Source organism: Hippichthys cyanospilos, chromosome 3 (assembly GCF_059441005.1).
Source record: "Hippichthys cyanospilos isolate Australia breed blue-spotted pipefish chromosome 3, RoL_Hcya_1.0, whole genome shotgun sequence".
NCBI lineage: Eukaryota > Metazoa > Chordata > Actinopteri > Syngnathiformes > Syngnathidae > Hippichthys > Hippichthys cyanospilos.
In genome coordinates, this window is record NC_142371.1 from 2142613 (window position 1) to 2155465 (window position 12853).

Consider the following 12853-nt stretch of genomic DNA (forward strand, 5'->3'; position numbering starts at 1 on the left):
CAGACACTAATGCTGTTTCATTTGTCTTGCTGTACTGTCAGACTGCCAGAGGAGTTTATTTTGTTATTAATGCGCCTGTAAAGCTCTGTTAAATTAAGCAGACTGTCCAAAGTGTTTTTTTCTCAGTCCATTATCATGATCTTTTTGTAAATGTTTTTGATACAGGGGATTTTGCAGTTGTTTTATAGCCAAGTCATCCAATATGATGCAAATCTAACAGCAACGTTATTGTTGTTTTAATCACAAATTATTACATTTGAAAGATGCTTAGTGGAGTATAAATCTGATTTGAAATATATATATAAACTCATATAAACTCACGATTTATTCAATTGTATGAAAAAAAAACCCAAAGTACAGCAGCTATACATCTTAATTTTGTCTTCTGCTGCCAAGTGGAAGATCAATTGGTTGGTCGGACTGTCACTATATGTCAGCAGCATAGATTGATGAATTATTGCATTATTTGTAGTAAATAATATCTATTTACACATACAATCCCAAAGATATATTTAGTAATAGACATTCAGTTTTTTTACATATGCGTACTGCAATTTCCTGTGAAATTACAATGTGTCTTATTCTACCTTTTTGTAGAAAGAGGCATGTTTCTTACAAATCAAGACAAAAAAAAAGACCGTCTCGTTTTGTTATTCTGTCTGTTGACGCGAGAGGAACAGAAACAGGAACCACATAAACGGGAAAAAACAGATAGCCCCCAAAATAAACCCACAACCAAAAATCCCAACATGACACTAAAATGCCTGTAAAACAAAAAGTTAACTTTTTTTTTTCAAGAGGATGACTCATAACGCAAGGGAACATTGTTTTAATGAAAGCAAAGGGGATGTTAGTTCTGAATGCACGACACAATTTCCTCATTTCCTGCGCATGTGTACACGTTAAAGTCGCGTTTAGATTGTGTTTATTGTTCAGGCATTTAAAACGATGCATGAAGCCCCCCCATGCGGAAAACGCGCCATAAACGGAGCGATGACGCAAACTTTGCGCGCTCATTTGAGGTCTGTGCCTGTTTTAATGTCTGCGCTTCTATGAGTATGGGGGTAAAAGTTTGGAGCAGGGGGGCGGGGGTGGGACTTGGTTGCATTGTGGAGGTTCCCAAGCATAGACCTGCTGCGGCCGGCTTGAAGGGGGTCAGAAGAAGGAGAAGATCCGGGGGAGGAGCGCGGCCGCGGTGATCCAGACGGACTGCAGCCGGCACTTGAGGCGACCTCACCTTGCGCACGGCGGGACCTCCACAGTTGAACCCGGGGGTCCTAAGCATCAGGATGGAGCGTTCACGGCACACGGGAGTGTTGATACTCCGGCTAGTCTCCTTCTTCTGGTGCGCGCCAAGTGGGGTATGGAGCTTCAACCTTTACGCACAGCATCCCACCGTTTACCACGGACCCACTGGGAGTTATTTCGGTTATTCCGTGGATTTCTTCCAGGCAAGCACCGACAGCAAAACGTGAGTGGCTACTTTGTCCATCGCAACACTAAGGTAGACATGCATAATCCCCAGAGGTCCAACGTTCCAATTCAAGAACTTCATAAACATTTTTACATGAAGGATTATTCAGTACTAAGTTTTCTTCAACCTGATCATGTATACATGAGACTGGTACAGAGCACAGCATCCTATTGATTGTTGGATAATGCAAATTTTATCCTCATGTAGCCAAATAGAGCATTAGATAAAATGTTCACAAATTGTGCTGTGTACAGTGGATATATATTAATAGCGGATAGGGAAAATATCAAAGAATTTGAATGCACAACTATGAAATATTGTTGTAGAAATTTGACCTTTAAAAATAATCTGTCTCTGCTTGTACAGGAAAGGAATAGTCACACAGTGCATGCATACAGTCAATAAGCATGCAAATGATACATTGATACATTATGTGTGTAGACATATATGTAATTTTTTTGTACAGTAATTCCTCATCTTTCATGGTTAACTCTTTTAGTGCCAAGCATTATCAAAAAAAAAGAAACCTCTAGACGGCCAGTATTTTGTGTATTTTCACTCAATTTTCAAGACCGACAGAATTTTGTGTGCTATGCATATGTAAATATGGGTAGTATCATATGAAACATTGATTTCCATTCCTTAATTTGAATTGGAGGTAATGTCCGTGTTCTAAGTGTGGAAGCACAGCAATGATCACACTAAAGTGCTCAGTTGCCTTATATTGGATAAGCATTAGTCAAGGGTGTCAGCTACCATCCATAAAAATCATATTTGATGAAATTTCATCTATGTGTATGTGAGTACCTGATTTTTTTTAAATGTGAAAAGTATTTAAACTTTACATTTTTGAGGCAAACATTACTGCAGTACACATTTACTTAAATCTTAAATGATCAAACCTTACAGAAACTGTACTGTTGTCCCTTCCCGTTCCTTTCCTTTTGTCTGCTGTAGTCTCACAGAGAGCTGTGGTTATATTAGCGGCGCCCGAAAGTATAATTAGAGTAGCTGACTTGAAATTCCAATTTATCAGCACAGAAATCTAAGTAAGAGATTTACAATGCTCCGGTGCAGTGCTGCTCTTTTCTGCTTTTCCTTTGCATCTACCTAACAAGGGCGTAAAATAGCAAGTAAAATAATTAACTCATTCATTACCTAGCTCAGTAAAATGGGAACATCTGTAGCTGTCAATAGCAGTGAACAAGTTAAAAAAAATCGAATTGGCAGTCCAAAAAATGTTTATTTTTGTAATTTGGTTGCTGATTTGTTGTGTAAAAGGTCAGAAAATTGGATTTCCAAAGTAAAAGATGTTTGTAAAGTTCTTACTCTGATTTTTTACTATGCTAATGAGTCTGCTTTAATAAAGGATAAATGAAATTGAGAATATTTGCTGTTGTGAATTCTGAGCATTTGGACACCTTTACACCCAAACAATCAATTTTCAAAACTATTTTTCAATTGATAAGGGAACCGAAACATTGCTGAGTAATAATTTCATCTATGCACATATGTATCAACGTATTTAAATATATAGAGTATAATTAGATTTGAGGAATAAACTTATCTCTGAATATGCTGCGCTAAACTGTAACGTAACAGATGGATGACTGAAAATGGATGTTTTGTGATATGCATTGCCTTTTCTTTCCTTACATTTCTTATAAGATGTGTTTTGTGCCGCAGGTTCAGTGTGCTGGTAGGGGCTCCCAAGGCCAATACCTCCCAGCCTGGCATTGTGGAGGCCGGGTCTGTGTACTACTGCCCTTGGCCTGGCCTGCCTGACAGCTGCAGACAAATTCCCTTTGACAACGCCAGTGAGTTCCCGCCCTTATTTTGTTCTGAACCGAGAGGTGTCTCAATATATTTGACGGAAAGAGTTTGCGTATGGCCCTTTTAAAGCTAAAGGTGACCTCAGTTGTTACATTTGAAACCAATGAGTTAATTGTATGTGAGCTGGCATGCTCGTGCTGTTTGCATGGAAAAACAAGAGCGATAAGGCGTGTGGGTTTTATCAAAAAGATGGCAGTCAGGTTTGCTGGGGCAAGACTCAATAGTTTGATATGCAAAGTATCCAATCGGCTCCTGCTTCATTTCCAAAGGAGGTTAAAATAAAGAACACAAGAAAGGCGGGGAGCATGAGTGGTGGTGGGGGGCTTTGTGTGCACATGGGAATTTAGTTCCCTTTCGGAAGAAAGAAGGGGGATTGGGTGAGGTCTGCTTTTCATTACATCTTGAAAATGTATCCCTGTCTCCTTTCCCCTCCTCTTGTCTCCCCTTCTCCTCCATCAATCCACCCCCTCGCTCTCTTTGAGATGACTTAACATCCTCAGAATGAGAGGGCAAAAATGACTTTTTCATGCCCACTTGGCTGGAGGAAGTGGCTTTAAATCAGCGTCTGAGCAGCATCAAATTTGAAGGCTTTGTAAAGAAAAGTTATGATCACAAGTATGAAAATAAAAGCCTGCATTATACAGCATACTATAAGTATGTAGAGACCCACTTTCTTTGTTGTTTTAATGAATTTATTTTTCATGGACAATAATACTTTTAAATGCATATTTTCCCTCTTGCAGTCAACTGAAAATGACATCACTTGTGCTTGAGGCTCGGGTAACGAACAATCATGGCCCACCTGCTAGTTATGTGATGTTAACAAGCTGAGCTGTGAGGTGTTCATGAAAATAATTTGGTAATAAAATGAGCTTTTTGCTGTTGATTATAACTGAATCCATCCATCTATGTAGCTGCTTATCCTCACTAGGATCGCTGTCTTGTGGGCCTGGCGGACACCCCGGATTGGTTGCCAGCCGTAAATGCTACAGCTATCCGTACTTTGGGATACCTTATGCACAAAAATGAACAATACAGGCAATGGATTTGGCGCGCGTTGGAAGTTCTCTTCTTGCATGTAATCAGTGTTGGGCAAGTTACTTAAAAACTGTAATGCATTATTTATTATTATTATTTATTACTATCATTTCAAAGTAATTAGTTACCTTACAATATTACTGTGTTTGAAATGTAATGCATTACACTACTATTGCAGTACTTTTATATTACTCTCATCACTATAACTGGAAATATGGATTTGCCGTTCTAAATGGAGCTCATTACATTCATTACACATCCAGTGAAAAGTTGACTTAAGCTTAAAACAACTACAAATCATTTCATCTGTATTGTATCGTAAACCTTTAAAGAAAAGGTGCAAAATCTTTTTACTTTAATCTCTTTATTACTTAGTTTCACAGCACAGTGAAGCTTCGTTTATGCTATCGGCAAAAAAAAGTTAGTGCATTTCACAATTTCAATGCTAATTTTCAAATTTGAGTTCAGTTGGCTAGGTTAGGGACACGTTTCAAATGGTTTTGGTGGGGCTAACATTAGCAGCTAGCCAACATCATTGTTATTGTGTGCTTCATCTTGATACATATTGACCAGAACTATTTATAGACTATTATTAGCAATTGTACAGTGAAAATTAGTGTTAATTTACCTTGTCATTATTGCTAGTTCCGTAAGGGATCTTGCTGACAAGGTTTCCAAATGCTGGTTAATCCACTGCGGGAAGCGGCAGCATATCTTCGACATACGACATAAGCCGCCACAAAACACTTTTGTAATGCATTACTCCCAACGCTGCATATAATTGTCTGTTTTTGACAAAGGATTTTATTCAGATAATTCTAGATAGCGCTTCACAAAGGTTCAGTTTTCAGAGTTAAGTGTTTCAGGGTTAATTGCATTTTCTGAAATCCAGCAGTTGCAAGTGTGTGCTTGTATATGTGCAGTTATCTAAATAGTATGTACAGTATCTCTTTGTGGACTACTAGGTGATTGATGACGGAGACCATGGTGGATATTTCTAGAGTTACAGCAGACCCATTATTACAGGTACAAACACCAGACGAGAAAGAAGCACACATGTACACAATAACCAGGGTAAGCGTGGCAAACATCTGTGTGTGCGCATCTGTCTTGCTGGTTATAATCCATGCGTCAGTTTCACATGTGCACGGTTATGTGCACGTACCTGCGTGTTTTCATGATAGCAGTGACAAAAGGCAGACATGTCATGTCAGTATCGTGGTGGATGGAAGACTGAAGCAAATTAGTTGGACATACTGTAAAGAAAAAAGTATTGGGACATCTGAACATACAGGAAAAGAAAATATATAAACAGAATTGGCACTATAACAGATTTATACAAGATTAAGAATAGTTTGTGGGGACTTGAGGGCCAGAGAGATCACTAGTGCTGGGCCTCACACAATCTCGCTGACGTTTATCTCAAAGGTGTTTGATGCGACTAGCTCAACCAAATTCCGTCAAACCAAACTAAGCATTTCTTAATGACTTCACGTTTGGCACCACTGAAGTGCATATGAATGAGGTCCTAACCCGCTATTTCAAATTTGAAGTTTGTTTAAGCTAGCACTTAATTCCACGTGGGGGGGGTCTCTCTGCTGCCGGTGGCACCGCTAGATTGTTCCCAATAATCGGATGGATCAGGATCCATCTGAACTTTGTCATCTTTTTGTAGTCATCAGTCTTTCTCCTGAGAGAGAAGACGCGGAACTTGGAGCGATTTGCGCAATGTAGAGCAACCCGAGTGACACTATCGCCTCCTGGGAGGCTTTTTTTTACTGCTTGTCTCATCCTAGACTCTTTTGATTCCTTCTTGGACATTTCCTTTATGAAACATTTCTTTGATGTTATTTGTTTGTTTTCTTCAGTTTTCTCTGTCATTCGTCATCATTCTTCAAAGCTTGCCAGACACCCCCTCTTCCTGTTGTTAATTTTCATTTTTTTTATTTGTTGTCTGATCTCTTGATCTCTGACCAAATTTACTTCTGCCACCCAGCGGATATTTTTATAGCTTTGAAAAGGCTTTTGAGCCCTGTGCTTTGAAGGGGAGATGCATCAGTGCCCAGAGATACCTCATACACAAAAAAAAAAACCAACAAAAAAAACTGTTTTTATACGAGGTTGGGAGTGAGTGTAAGATTTTTAAACCATATTTTTATGCAGGATTGGCAGTGAAAGAGTAGTGTTCTGAAAACACGGATTAAAAAAAGTTTTGGTGACAAATGATAACATTTTATAGACTCCCCAGGGGAAATCAATCAGTCAGTTAACTAATGACGAAAATGCCATATTCACCACAGCCAGGCATTGTTGTGAACTGGTCGGCGCAACATGTGCACATGCATAGTGCGAATTTGAATGAGCATGTGTTGAAGGAAGGTGTTTCACAAAGATGGGGCTACACATTCCTAAAGAGAGCCAGCTGCAATAATGGTGGAAAATATCCACAAACACATACAAAAAAAAACATTACACCAGTCCGAACACAATTTAGTGCAGTCAGCGGGGAGATGCTTGTTATGTGTTATTCTCCCAGGTGCTGTTCTATTTTATGAGACCAGCTTTAGCTATTTAAAAAAATAAGAACAATAACATCCTGACAAATGTCTCTTTTGGTGTTTATTTAATGGTCTGTTTAAGGCTGTGTTTTATCAAAGATAAATGGAGTCAGCGCCAAAGTTCATGACATTTTCTGATGCCAACATTAATGATTTTCATGCATTTTTGCTCATTCTTGCTCTTTCATGTCTCCAGATAACCGCATGATAAAGGTAAATGGCAGCAGAGAACCTTTGGAGTTTAAATCCCATCAGTGGTTTGGAGCCTCAGTTAGGACACACAAAGGCAAAGTAGTGGTAAGCATTCATTGGAAAATTGTAATAAAATGTTTATTGTCCGTAGCAAAAAAAAGATAAAACAGTTTAGCAGCTTCAACTTTAGTAGCACGTCAGACTATATATCACAGCAAATGATGCGGTACCATGTACATAATCGTCAGAGATCTGCTATAGTAAAAAGGAATCTAAAGTATCAGTATAACAGTAGTTTAGAATGTGACAATAAAATATATTACTATGTGTGTTACTTCTGTGGTTTAAAAATGTTAAAAAATGTGAAAAAAATATGTAAAATGAATCAAAATCATTTGATTTTCTGTTCTTCTGCTTTTGAGGTTGTTTTTCCAAAAGTAAACTTGTAATGTATTGTGCAGGCGTGCGCTCCTCTCTACCACTGGCGTACGGTGAAGCTGAGCGGGGAGATGGATCCCGTGGGTACCTGCTACGTGGCCGTCCAGAACTTCAGTGCCTACGCAGAATATTCGCCATGTCGGACTAGTGAGTCACTCTACCATTCCGCCTACACTTCCTATCCACCTCACCTATTATTTTTTTTCTGCCTTTGCAGTTTTCTGTAAGAATCTGAATGGAGTGCACGCATTCATTGGCCACAACATAAGCTAATGAGTAAAAATCAATGCAATATATTTTTAGATGAATACTTTTAGAAGGCATTTATTTAACAATGTTTTTATGACGCACCTAACTGATGTCTAACTTACTACAATAAATCAAAATAAAGTTGTCTAACATGACCTAATGAGTTATTTTTCCCAGGAGCTGGCATAACAGTTTGACATGTCTTTCTACTATTTGCAACTATTGTTCCCAACTACAAACAACACAATATTGTTCTGCAATCACATTCAATTGATAATTCTGGGCAATAACAACTTCATTATTCTGATGTTGTCATACATAACTTGTTTGCCAATGCTTGCTAGCAGATTGGGCTCAGATATAGCTGTGTCTAGCATAAATTAGCCACTAGCTAGCCCCTTGAGTGCTCCATATAGGCTGGCCTGACAGACATACATAACACAGTTGCTGGTCTAGCCAGAAAATTCATCTCTCGAAAATTTACGGGGAGAGATTTGATTAAGGAGGAGAAAAGTAGTAAAAAAAATGTTGATTGTCGAAATTTACAGGTTCCACAATTAAGTGGATATGCGTTATTCGGTAACCCATATTTATCATTATATTTCACCGAGCAAATACATGTACAGTATTTTCATTTTTATCCATATCATCAATATTCGATTCAAATTTTCTAATGCTAATGATGCTTCCCTACTGTCAACTGAAAATGTTATCACACGTATTCACAACCAACAGCTCAGCTTGCGAAAGCCACATGGCCAAACTCATAAAACCTGTCAACGCTGGGCTAAAATGGTATAATTTTCTGTTGACAGCATGTGGCAAAATGTGCTTTTTAAGCTTTAATAAAAATATTAAGTTTTTGATTAAATGTAGGCAAAATATTAACATTTTACTGCTGAAAATAGCAAAATAAGTACCACTTTAATGAACCTATTATGTAGGTACATTTAAAAAAGCTACAGAAGCTAAATAAATTAACATTGTGTCGTTATCATGTGTTAGCTTGCATTCTCATCCTAAGATTTTTTTTCAAATTATTATACTGTTTTAGCTACATGAGAATGACAAATTATTAGACACATCTGGCGTTATGAAGCAATGACTGCTAACTGGCTTATTAATATATTAGCATCTTTATTAAAGATGCTAAACAGTGTAAATTTTGGTGTACCAGATTATTTATCTGATACAGCTCTTGATGTATCATATTAGCTTTTGCAAGGCTACCTGATTAGGTTCCCGTCAAGAGAGCTTATCTTGCGATCTCATGCTTTCCCTCCCAGTTGCACCCGAACACCAAATACTCTCCTGATAAATGGACTTGCTACTTCACATCTCACTTTCAAGTCCTTCCCCAACTGATAGTATATCTGTGTCTTTTTTCTGTCATCTTAATGGGCTTGTAGGGATTTTTCCTGCATTGCACCCTAACCCTTCCGCCCTCACATCCAGGTCCCTCCTGCTGTCACCCCTCCCTGCAGGGTGATACGAGCACGATAAGGACAAATGGAGGCTATCAGGTGGCACTTCATAAACAGTAGATCAAATGTGGCCTTTATCGCTTTACTCTCGGCAAACAAATCCTTCTCTGTTCACACTCACATATACACGTGCATCTTATGGTCGTCATCGCACAGAAATACATGTGTGTGCGTGCCAGTGCAAACAAAGCCCCACTTAACACAGTGAACCATGTCGTTCTCAAGGGGGACATAAAGCTGCACTGCATTTCCTATCATATGTCAAATTTCTGCGCTTCCCCTAACACTTGACTGTGTAGCCTCCCTACATCCCATAAATCAACATTGTGTTTATACACGCATGTGCGTTGCTACACATCATCAAGCTTCACCTCGGGGTGCCTCCAACAATCCATCCTTTTGATTTTCATGCACATTTAGGCTGTGTAATTCAAATGAAAATATGCCTTCGACAATGCTGTTTTTCTTTTTTTTTTTTGTATGAAATTGTTTCATCTGATATGAGTAATACGCTCTCATCGTGTCAGATGAGCGTTTAGCTCCAGAAAAGAAACTTTCCCACTGATTAAAACAAATGACATGCTGCTGCTTTACACGCAATTGTGTGTATGCGTGTGCTTTTGTGGTTTGCAGATGACCCGGACCCAGAGGGGCAGGGCTTCTGCCAGGCGGGCTTCAGTGTGGATTTCACAAAGGTACGAATGAATGAAACAAAAGCACATTACTGGCAAAGACTCCCTGAACACACCACGACACGTCCCTTCTTAAAGTTACAAAGGGAGACCTCCCTTTTGAGATTTATCGTGAAAGATGGGAGCCTGCTTGTCTCGTGGGGAGCCTCTTGTCCCAACGTGCCTCTTAACACAATAGACTAGATGGACACATATGCATTCTTTAACTGTAAAGTCTGTGGGACCTTTAACCTCCATCTCATGGTCCAACGTAACCCTCCTATACAGGAAGCTCTCACTCACTGCAAATGTTGTCAACATGGCTGACAGCAGGAATCAAACATACACGCATACGTACTAACATATGCACACAGGACCACATTTGTTGCTGCGTAAATAGTCACATGCACTCACAAGTTCCTGTCACATGACTGACCGCAAGTAATTGTATTTATTCCAGGAAGGAAGGCTGGTGGTAGGAGGCCCTGGAAGCTTTTACTGGCAAGGTAAATGTAGTAACACACTACGCATACACTAAATCGATGGAGTGGAACCTCTGAAGTCAAAGAAGTTCAAATTCAACCAAACATCCATCCATAAAGTCTCCAAAAGGTGACTGGAATGTAAACAGGGAAATTTAACGAGGGACTGAAATGTAATATGTACCTACATACATACGTACAATTACATACATTTTCTGTATGGCTTATTCTCATTAGTGTCACCTATCCCATAGAAGAGCAGATGAAAAGAAAAAACCCATTCACTCATATATTTACACCTATAGACAAGGGGTCCATTTTTCTGAATAGTGTCAATTCTAAATGCAGGTTAGCCCTGATGTTGGTAATGCACTGTGTCACCAAAAAGCTTGAAAAAATACACATTTTCATCTTTTTACTTAAAAGATAAAACTGGAACAATACATCACAAAACGAATGTTGTGATGATGCAAAACTAGAAAAAAGTCTTTTCATACCATTTCATACGAGCGCGTAGGAGAAGGGGAGGGGCATCACTTGGTAGGAAACTACTTGGTAGGAAACTACTATAAAGCATTTCAGAGTGCTAAATAAAAACAAATAACACATGGACAACAGAACAACAGTGGTAGAGGGCTTTATTTTGAAGTCAGCTTTCGTATCCATGGTATCATATTGGCCAACTTGAGTCCTCTGGAATCGTGACTCCGTTTTTATTGCTGTCACATTGCAGAGCTACCAACATCGACAGACTGTCATTTAAAAAATCATATTCGAACGCTGATGAAATACGTTAAGAAGCCGCTTATAAATTATGCTGTCATCGTTTGATAGGACATAAGTCTCCAAAATTTGCGCTAGCAGCAAACTATGCATGTGGTACATTCAAAGACAGTCTGACATTTCGAACTCAAACAGAAAAATGTCTGTCAATGCTTTAAATGTTAATAACTTTAAATGTGGCTCCCTATCAAGCTATAAAAGCTGATCTAGATGAAGGCAATGACGTCGTGAAATGACTTTGATGTTTTTAATTAATTACAATAAATGGTCCATTCAGTCGCTTGTAACTAATCAAATAGAGAAGGCTGCTGTCTTCCATTCTTGTGGTTGCTATGTCAATTAATCAAATGAAGAATAATGCTGCTTTAATGTTTAGTTCCAAAAGACTGGAGCACATTAAAATGATTCCTCTTTAAACAGCCATTAAAACACTAAACAAGAATAAAATTCAGAGCTACACCATGTAGTTTCATTTTCATCAATTTTCTAACAGACCTTACAGGACGCTGCTTGTAATGTTACAGTCCATTCCCAATGGTGATTGGCTGCCGTGAGGCAACGTGCCAAAAAAAAGTGTAGTTTTTTTTTTTTTGGGGGGGGGGGGGGCAGTTTTGTTTTCAGACACGCACCTCTCATTTTCAATCTTGGCCAAACATTTTCATTTTGCTGCATCTCTAGTAATTTCACAGATGATGTGAGGTCCTGCAGATCTGCAATTGGGTGGGCTGCACCACTGTGGCAGTGTTGTAGTCCCCAAAATTGGTCTTGGTCTCAAGACTGGTCTCAAAACCACTTTCTCTGGGTCCCTGTCTCAGTTTGGAATCCAGGACATTATTACTCAGTCTTGACCTTCATAGACAGGGCAGACTCATAAATTTTGATCAAGACCAGGCCAGTTCTACTGTGATCAAGTAATAAACGCAGAATGGTGGTGCTACGCCTTCCCGCTATTGCTTATTTGGATTTGAGATTTGTACTGTAGCAAAAGTAACAACTTGTTTTTTGCAAACATATTGCAAACATATTCCACATGTAAAACAATAAATAATTGTTTTGAAAGTGATAAAAGTAACAACCCTAACTTCAACCCATTATACAACAATGGGTTAACTCAAGAGTGGGGAGTGAATGAGTTGACGAGAAATAAAATAGGTCAACCATCAATCCCCAAACTGTTAATTTTCATATCTTTCACTACATATAGACAGCTTGGGTCAAGATGATGAGTTTACCAGTAACACCCCCCCCCCCCCCCCCCCCTACACACACACACACACACACACACACACACACAGTGGTGCACTAGCTGTTAAAAAAATGTGTAATTGCAAAGATATGATAGAGACTAACTTCTTCTGCAAGTGTGACAGGAAGTGGGTGTCCATAATGAGCTGTTGGGGGGGTAATGGAGCAAGGTGGAATGGCCCCTCTTCTCTATGACAGAGTTGGCAGGAGGAGGAGGCTCTGAGAAGAAAAGGTGGCGAGTGTGATAGCGGGTCATTAAGGAGATGACAGTAACGTGTTGCAGAAGGCCACGAGATGGATGCGAGGTGAAGGAGGGGGTTAAGGATTTGGACAGCGCAGATGCATTTCCTGCACGATGGATCGCTTGCAGGATGTTGATTTCTGGCAGAATGCTGAAATGACGTAG

The 12853-nt window shown here is 39.2% G+C and overlaps 1 protein-coding gene across 1 annotated transcript in view; it reads left to right on the plus strand.

Annotated features, from left to right (window-relative positions):
• Positions 1-1289: 1289 nt before the first annotated feature.
• Positions 1290-12853, plus strand: part of LOC148425398 (integrin alpha-8-like) — a 49505-nt gene continuing 37941 nt past the window's right edge. Inside the window, exons 1-6 of the mRNA XM_088410258.1 lie at positions 1290-1471; positions 3161-3291; positions 7100-7200; positions 7557-7680; positions 9900-9961; positions 10398-10443. Coding sequence (XP_088266384.1) covers positions 1290-1471; positions 3161-3291; positions 7100-7200; positions 7557-7680; positions 9900-9961; positions 10398-10443 — 646 coding nt within the window. The remainder of the gene's footprint in view (positions 1472-3160; positions 3292-7099; positions 7201-7556; positions 7681-9899; positions 9962-10397; positions 10444-12853) is intronic.